Source organism: Dipodomys ordii, unplaced genomic scaffold (assembly GCF_000151885.1).
Source record: "Dipodomys ordii isolate 6190 unplaced genomic scaffold, Dord_2.0 Scaffold62, whole genome shotgun sequence".
Lineage (NCBI taxonomy): Eukaryota > Metazoa > Chordata > Mammalia > Rodentia > Heteromyidae > Dipodomys > Dipodomys ordii.
Window position 1 is genome coordinate 7,924,718 of NW_012267278.1, and position 9,781 is coordinate 7,934,498.

The 9,781-nt window shown below is 33.9% G+C and overlaps 1 protein-coding gene across 1 annotated transcript in view; it reads left to right on the forward strand.

Moving 5' to 3' along the window:
* The window catches only part of Ascc3 (activating signal cointegrator 1 complex subunit 3), a 233,091-nt gene that overhangs the window by 139,614 nt on the left and 83,696 nt on the right, over window positions 1–9,781 (forward strand). Inside the window, exon 30 of the mRNA XM_013022420.1 lies at window positions 2,805–2,947. Within this exon, the coding sequence (XP_012877874.1) occupies window positions 2,805–2,947 (143 nt within the window). The remainder of the gene's footprint in view (window positions 1–2,804; window positions 2,948–9,781) is intronic.

Consider the following 9,781-nt stretch of genomic DNA (forward strand, 5'->3'; position numbering starts at 1 on the left):
AGCCACACCTGTTCTTGCAGCAGCAAAAATCCATTAAATGTTGAGGCTTAAAAAAGAGATAGATCCATTCATGATTGTGAGTACAAATGTTACCAATATTGCAGTAGTAATACATGTGTTTCAAACGTTGTATTTCTAATATGACTTATCATAGATTTGTCACTTATAATCTATAATTTTCTGATATGTGATGAGTGAAAAATAAGATAAATGAATCTATTTTTCCTATGCCGCATAGCGGTTGTTTTTATCTATTTAAAGAATGACTTCATGACACTGATAGAAATGAAGCATTTTGTGTTATGAAAATCAAGAGTTAATCAGCAAAATACTTGTGTGTGTGTGTGTGTGTGTGTGTGTGTGTGTGTGTGTGCGCGCACGCGCGCCTCTGCTCTAGCACCACTTCTGGAACTTAAAGGGCCTGGGCACTCTATTACTTGAGCCACAGCACCACTTCCAGCTTTTTCTGCTTATGTGATGCTGAGGAATCGAACCCAGGGCCTCATGCATGCAAGGCAAGCGCTCTACCACTGAGCCACCTTCCCAGCCCTGACTTTGCTTTTCTAAGAAATTAAATGTAGGCTCTCCTCGAATCTATTATATTTCAATTTATACATGGTATACACACTCACATAGTACCTAACATTTACTTAAAAGTTTGTAAGCTAAATCTAGCTTCCACATATAAGGGAAACGTACATCTTTTGTCTCTCAGGGCCTGACTTACTTCACTTGACATACTTTTTTCTAGATCTTTCCATTTCTTTACAACTGGTATAATGTCCAAAAAGTGGGTACTGGAAAAAGATGGGGTGGGGTCAAAGAGAAAGGGGTAGAAAAATTAAGAAGGGAAGAGGGAAAGTATACAGTCAGGAATCCAATGCATATCTTACAAAATTAAGAAGAGTGAGGAAAGGGGTGGGTAGGGAAGGAATAAATGAGAATGTAGAAAGGAGTGGCATTGATCAAAATATATGTATTCATAAACTGTTTTGTTAGATGGAAGTTCTTTCATTCAATTACTTGAAGATCTTATGTGTGTGTGTATCTATGTGTGTGTCTGTGTATGTGTATATGGAGAGAGAATGTTTATAGAGAGAGAGAGAGGGAGAAGGAGAGAAAGAGAGAGACGGGGAGAGAAAACAAAAGTAAGAGAGGGAGAGAGAAGCTCATGGACTTTCCTGCCTTGGCTAGCTTCGAACCACAATCCTCAGATCTCAGCCTCCTTGAATAGATAGTATTATAGGCATGAGCCACTAGCACCAGGCATTCACCTTTTAATATATTAGCACTGTTTCTATCCTTATAAAGTATTTACTACACTTAGATTGTTACATTTTTTGAGTTTGAAAATATGGTTTTATAATATTTCTCACTGCTAAGGGATTAAAAATAGCAAAGGTCATGCCAACCTTTTAAACCTTAATTTTTCAGCCAATAATTCTTCAGCTCACATTTCAAAAAAGAAATTACAAGCAAGCTGACCATTTTCATATGTTTTTTTCAATATCTCTGACTATTTTAAGAGAACTGTGTAGACATGACTATAAACTAAAAAACTTCATTTCCAGTTAGTTCAAATGATTTATGTGGTTCTACAAGTGGTATTTTTAAACATTGGAATTAAGAGTATTTCCTTTAGTAATCTTATTCAGATTTTAAAGTATTCATTTCATCTGTTTGACTCTCACTGTGCATTTCTCAGATATGTATTTAAGCTTGGCATCCTCTTTAGCTCATTTCTGTCTTCTCTTATCCTCTTACTTGAAACCTCACATACGTTTTTAAAAACCTGGGGGGGGGAGCGTTCTTCTGATTTGTCTCCTACCTGTTCTTCCTAAATTTTCTATCTACTAGTAACAAGCCAAAAAAACAAATTTTTTGTGGTCTTGGGCATTTTTCTAACCCTACAGACTTTACTTTCTTTTATATATTTGTATTATCTTTAAGTAGTTGTACAAAGGAGTTGCCATTCACCAAAGCAGTTTATGAATGCAGTGCATCATGATCAATGTCACCCCTTTCAACATTCTTACTTGCCCCCCTCAAACTACCTCTTGCCTTACCTATCTTAATTTTAGGTCACATATTGAATTTTTTTGCAATTTAACAAAACAGTTTGTGTGTACAATGAATCTTGATCTGTGTCACCACTTCAACATCTTCACCACCTTCAACCCAACCCTTCCTTTATATTTCTAAGTTCTGTGGTATATACAATGAATTTTTGCCTGTGTTCTCTCCCCTTTTCTCTTCATTCTTCTACCTCTTCTATACATCCTAAAACCACTTTTTAGGCAAGTAGAAATACCTCAGAAACACAAGTAAAGAATACAGAACTATTTTTATAGATCTTAATGGAGAGTTGTAGCATGTGAATTCCCCTTCTCTGAAAGCACAAGATAGAATTTGGAGCTGACCTAATTAAATCTTCCCTGTCCTGGGGCCATAGTGCAATATACTTCTTAGATAAGGCTAGCAACCTACCTTTCCTGTCTTCTGTTCAACATTCCATTGGAAATATTTAGTACCTAAATTAAAACAAAATTTCATTATCCAATTGGGACTCTGCCTAATTTATTTACATTTTTTAATGTTTCCCTTTAATATATTTTTGCTTGTTTCATTTTTGAAACAGTATCTCACTCTAGACCCCAGACTAGCCTGATACTCAAAATCCTTCTGTCTTAGCCTCCAAAGTGATGAGATTCTGGGCTACCATATCCTACTTCTATTTGATACCATGAAATTTACATTCTAATGTGAATGGTGCTTAATGTTCTATTCTCAATATCTTTACACAGCAATTAGAAGTCACTCTCCTGCCAAGCCTGTTTTAATATTTGTGTCGTCTAGACGTCAAACTCGACTTACTGCTTTAGAGTTGATAGCCTTTTTAGCTACTGAAGAAGATCCAAAACAGTGGTTGAATATGGATGAAAGAGAGGTAAACAATATATTTTATTATCTGCTTCTTATGATGCCACATTGCGTTATATTACATTATAATAACAAGTATATATTTTATGAGGTCAATTGCAATGTATTGTAAACATGTGGAAATCCTTTTCTGTATAACTACACATTTTGTTATATTTTTATTCTATAATAAAATACAAAATAATGTACACTGGAAAAATTCAAGAGGAAACACATTCTGTCACTATAACGTATCACTATTAATATCCTGGTGAATTTCCTTCCAGTATCTTTTCACTACACATTTACTTTATGTATCCTTTGATTTTTTCCATTTGGCATAATCGTGATGAGTATTTTATATTCAACTAAGTTTCATAATTTTTAGTGCCAACATGGAACTTAATTAAACATATTTAGCATAATCATTGTTTAGTTTAAAAAACACGGATACTTTTTTTAAATTATTGTAAGCATGGTGGCTTAAACTTATAATCCTAGATACTTGAGAAGCATCAATTGGGGGATACAGATTAAGTCCAGCCCAGGAAAAAGGAAGTTTACAAGACTTAGTTTCAAACAATGGCTAAGTACAGGAGAAAATGGCTGGGCACAGTGGCACACAGTTATCGTCCACAGCAACTTGGGAAGCAAGAGTAGGAAAACCACAGCTCAGACATAAATTGAAAGCATACCTACCTTGAAAACATCCACTGCAAAAGGCCCTGGAATTAGGCTCAAGTAATAGGTCACCTGCATATTTCATTAAGTTAGTAGGTCTGTTGAATAGTACTGAGTATGTACATTAGTATATAATCATAACAGATATTTCTTTTTATTTATTTGTTTATTTATTTTTATTATCTTTAAATAATTGAACAAAGAACTCGCCATTTAACAAAGTAGTTTATGAGTACAACGTATCTTGATCAATCACCCCTTTCAACATTCAACATCTATTTCTCCTTTACCTATCCCTTTTTTCACTCTTCAGCAGCTTTATTTTTTATTATCTTTAAATCCTTGTACAAAGGAGTTGTCATTTAACAAAGTAGTGTATGAATACAATATATCTCGATCAGCGTCACTTCTTTCAACATTCTCACACATCCCTCCCCTACAAAACCTTTCCCTCACTTTTCTTAATTTTGTAGGGCAGACAATAGATTCTTGACTGCATTGTCCCTTTCTTCTCTTCATTTGTCCACTCCATATGCCTTGACTCCATCCTACCCCTTTCAAGTACTTGCTTCCTGCTTCTTGTTAATTTTGTTGAACATGGACTTGGACTTTCTAAGGAATGACATTATTTCACTTTTCTCTTGAGTCTACAATATTTCAGTTAACACATTTGCCTACACACACTTGCATGCCACCCAACATGGCTTATAAGTATAAGCTAATTCTGGTTTCCATATACAAAGAAAAGCATGCATCCTGAGTCTCTCTGGGCCTGACTTACTTCATTTGATGTATTTTTTTCCAGGACTTTCTATTTCTTTACAAATAATAGTTTCACTGACGACTAGTAGACTCAAACCTTATCCAAATGTAAAAAGTATCAGATGAGTACTTAAAATAGAATAAAAACTATTTATATTATCTGAAATTATATGTATGTACTAATATTTATTCAGGATAATAATCTAAGATCAAAATTATTTTCAAGACTTGGTGTTCTATGCTGTTTAATTTATATATGTAAACAAATACCTTATCACAATTTAGAAAACAGTGCTAAAGTAAAGATATATGGAATACTGATGACTTAGTTTATTTGAAGCAACTATCTGGGCTTAATTTTACTTCTCTTAGGTTTTATTCTGAAACTGTTTCAAATGGAGACTTTTCTTTGAAGTCAGCATATGAAGTACTTATCTACTGAACACATTTTGGGATGCTTGCTCTCAAAGTATAGAGGCCTTGTGCCTTTAGCACATATGTGACTCACATTATCTTCAAATGTGAACCTCATGTGTTCTTTCCTACTATAGTAACCTTCTATTTTTTTAGTAATATTAGATCGAACAAACTTTGAATAGCCCAACTATTGTATAAAATTGTTTTGTTTTGTATTTTTATAAGGACAAAAATTTATTACCAAGGATATTAGTTTTTCAGTGTTTGCAGATTTTTACTGCTTGGTAAATGATAATTTATGTCATTTCTAAATATTTTGATTTACCTTGCCTTTCTCAAGTATAAAGGAACAAAAGCTTCTCTTGCTGACTCTAAAAGCAATCACTTATAAAATTTGCGAAGAATTTGTGGTAGAATTTGCAATAGAATATTATGTAAATACAATATGATTATACCTACACCAACATTTCCATTTTTGAAGCCCCAAATGATTAACTTAAAATAAGACTTTTAAGACTAGAGGCATAGCTCAACAGTAGAATGTCTTCCAAGAACTTCTCAAAAGATCAGGGCTCTGTGTTCAAACCCCCATAATGACATAAATGACATAAATCTTTGCACACTTACTTACCATAATATTGTGGGCCAGAATCTAGTGGTTTCTCCCAATGCTGCTACACCTACAGTATTAGTTTGTTGTTTAATGGCAGGATATGGATAACTTGATAGGACTCTAGTATTAACAACTAGCGTATTTGAATGAGGCCACATATAACAGTAGTTTTCCTGGCAGCTATGGAACAGTCTATCTCTTACACAGGGCAGCATTCAAATCATGCTGCAATCAAATGGCTCAAGTCAGGAACTGTCTGGAGAAGAGAAGAGATTGAGAGGGAAGCAAAGCAGAAGATCTTAGCTAAGAGGAAAAAATTGCGCTCTATTTCTTAGCAAAGACCTAAAGAGTTGTTCAGCCATCTTCTTAACCCAGTATTATCTCAAAGCAAAGTATTAGGAAACAGTAAGTTGCCTTTAAATGATCATTGATATCATACTGCATCAGTTAAGTAAAAAAATAATACCTTCTATATTTTTCATTAAAAGCTTTCTTGGGGCAGTTTCAAGAGATTGTTAGTGGATACTTCATATCATTGAATTCTCACCTTGATAGCTGCCACTTCAACTATTAATCTCAAACTAATTGGGAATCTTTGTATCACTCTTTCAAGCTACAAATCAAAGATCTGAATGCTGAATGTAAGTCTGTAGCATGCATCAAGAAAAGAGAATATCTTCCCTTCTTTGGCTTTTTAAAATAGGAAGTGATACTCAGATTCTCAACATCCACAATCAGCAAAGGTCAACTAGAGTCCTTTCACTGCCCAGCTTTATTCATAACACTATTTTTCTCAGATAATTATATTTAAGTTTCCTTCTAACAGAAATTCTCCCTCATAGAACCAAAATCCACTAAAAGCAACTAAATTTTTTTTGTTTCCACTCAGGACTTAATCCTGTATCTCTCTCTGTCTTATTTACATCTAGTTCATTTTATATATTTTTTTTTTGCTGAAACAAGTGCCTTGCATGTGATAGACAAGTGTTCTGTCACAGAACTACATCCCTAGCTTATTTCTCCTGTAGTCCCATCTCAATATTCTCTAGCCAAATAGACTATATTACAGAATTACTTCCAGCTGACACATATATTTAACAGACAATGGGGAGAGGAAGGTTAGCTAAAATATGTTAGTGTATATGTGAGACAGCAAGCATGCAAGGGTGGAGGTCAGAGTGTTTGTTTCTGTGGTTGTTTAGGGAAAAATAAATATTTATTACTTATTTCCCGTATTGTCTATCACTCATACACTTTTATCAACAAGCTACTAAACTAATCAAGTGTAAGTAGTGAACTCAAAATTTTCTTGTCAGTTGAAAATCAAATTTTTATATATGTTCATTATATAGGGTCATAAAAATTTGTTAATTTTTCAAATACATAGTATAGCAAGAAAGTTTCTCAGGTCCCTCTAAACTTCTTTCTCTTCTACTATAAAGCTGCTCAGTTTCATCAGAATCATTAAGAATGAGAGCCTCAAATGTTTACGTTGCTGTTTCAGCAATTTTTTTTCTTAAAGTGAGGTCCTCAATCAGCAATATCATCCTAATATATAGCCATTCAGTAATTCTACCATTCAGGATCTGGCAGAATCATGATAGATGGGAAGCAAAAAAACTAAAAAAAAAGTGTATATTCTTAGAGAAAATAGAAAATGATAGAAATGGTGATGGGAGTACTGGTAAGGAATGGTGTTTCTTTCATCGTCTTCACAATGATGAGAAATGGTGATGAGATTAAGCTATCACCATCAGATATCTGGTTCTATAGGTAAGATAGTACATAATGAGTTTACACTCAATAATAACAATGCTTAGACCATACCTAACTGACTCTTCATCCACCATTATGCCTTCATCTCTGTGCCCATCGCATATAATGCTCTCTTAGAAAGGAGACTACAAGATATCCTCACAAGTGGTTTATTTACTTGACCATTAATAGCATTTTCTACAGTGTTCTTCAACTTCATAAAAATTTCTACCTTTTTTTTACTACCTGCCTCCAGCATGCTACTTGCATTCTCTCTACTTGGCTATAAAGTAGCAGTAAAATATCCAGTTCATGATCCACAGGTATCATAGGGCCATTCCATCTTCTTTCTCTTACTTCCTCCCTTGGAAATCTACAAAACAATTTTCCTTTAAAATAAATAAAATTAGAAATGAAAAAGAAAACATCACAAGTTTTACCACAGAAACACAAAGATCATACAAGGCTGTTAAATAGAACAAGTATATTCCAACAAATTTGATCATCTAAAAGTAGACCAATTCCTAGGTACACGCACCTTAACAAGGTTAAACCCTGAAAAAATAGAAAATACGAACAGAAATAGTATGAAAAAAGCCTCCCAGCAAAGAAAAGACCAGGATCAGATGCTTTCACTGCTGAATTCAACTAAACATCGAAAGAAGAACTTACACCAGTTCTTCAGTTATTCCCCACGAAGAAAGGCAGTCTTCCCAACCCATTCTATGAGTCTAGCATTAGTGCATTAACCTGATACCAAACCAGATAAGGACCAAATAATAAGAACAAAAACAAAACTTTCCAGGCCAATATCCTTATTCATAAAATACTACTAAACTGAAAATCATTCACAAAATATTAGTAAACTAGATAAAGCAAGGCAAGGCATTGAAGTGATCATTCGCATTCATCAACTAGAATTCATCCTTGGGCTACAAAGATGATTCAAAATATGCAAATCAGAAAACATTTTCCATGTCAGTAAAATAAAGGGCTAAAACCATAACATCATCTCCATACAGAAAAGATATTGATAAGATTCAACATGCCTTCATAAGATAAACATTAGAGGAGTTAGGCATACAGAAAACTTACCTCAACATATTAAAGGCCTATTATAAAAAAAAAACAGTAGTTAATATTATATTGAATAGAGAAGAGCTGAAAGGTTTCTTTCCACTTTCTTGAGCAAGACAAAGATACCAACTTTTCCAACGCTTACTAAACACAGTACTTGAAGCCCTACCAAGTACAGTTAGGCAAAAGAAAGAAATGATTTTATTTGTGGAGAACCAAAAAAACTACACCAGAAAATATTGGAACTATTAAATGAATTCAGCAAAGTTGCAGGATACAAATTCAACACATAAAAATCAATAATACCTGAAATAGAAATCAGGAAAGCAATCCAGTTTACAATAGCTACAACAAATAACACAACATACCTAGGTATAAATTTAACCAAAGAGATGAAAGATGTCTACAAATATAAAATGAAAATACAAAACATTATTGAAAGAAATTGAAAAGGACACAAAAAAGTAAAAGGATATCCATATCCTGGATTGGAAGAACCAATATTGTTAAAATGTCTGAACTGTCTAAAGCAACTTACAGACTCAATCCAGTCCCTATCAAATACCAACAGCATTCTTCACAGAATAATCAAAAAAACCAAAAAAAATTCTAGAATTTATATGACGGCACAATTATGTACAAATGACTAAAACAACTTGCCAAAAAGAATAAAGAAAGAGGTAATATGACACCTTATTTCAAAACATACTCATTTGCATAAATAGCTTACTGTTGGCATTTTAAAAAAATACAGGCACTTACTTAGACATATAGAACAAAATACAGGGGCCTAGGAGTAAAGCCTAACATGTATGTGATTTTGTGTGGGGAGTGGGGATCATGGTAGGAAGGTACGAATTCAGTGTTTTATGCTTATTAGGCGGGCAAAATATTGTTTAAGTCTTCCAGCCCAAACACTTCTTGGAGGAGAGAGAGATGCTAATGCAATTTGAGTTCATGGTTTTATGCTTATTAGATTGGCACTCTACTGGTTGGGCCACACCTCAAACCCTAAAGTCAGTCAACTCATTTTTCAAAAAAGCATTGAGAACATACATTGGAGAAACTGAGTATGAATGCACTATCCTGTAAGGCCACAATGTAGGAGGGTGAGACAAGTTCAAGGCCAGCCTGGGCTCAAAATGAAAAAAAAAAAGAAAGAAAACCCACATGATAGCAGAACAACAAATACCTTAATATACAATAAGCAGTTGGTATAAGTACAGATTTCTTAAAATAAGGCATACAAATGGTTAACTGAAGTAAGCCAGGCCCAAAAAAACATAGGTCCCATGGTTTCCCTTATTTGCAATAACTAGCTAGTATATGTCTGAGTCAAGCAGAAAAGTCAGATAAGGTGATGTTAGGGAAATGAACCCTAAGATATGTATTCAAATGTTTTTTCTTTCATGCGATTGTTTCTAACACATTTATAATATTATTTCTTTTTTGCTTTGTATGTCCCTCCTCCACAGTATAACCCTGCTTTCACTGTATTTGATCTTGTTATAATTTGTGGAGGGGAAGGGAAAAACAAATCGTTTAAATAGGGATACA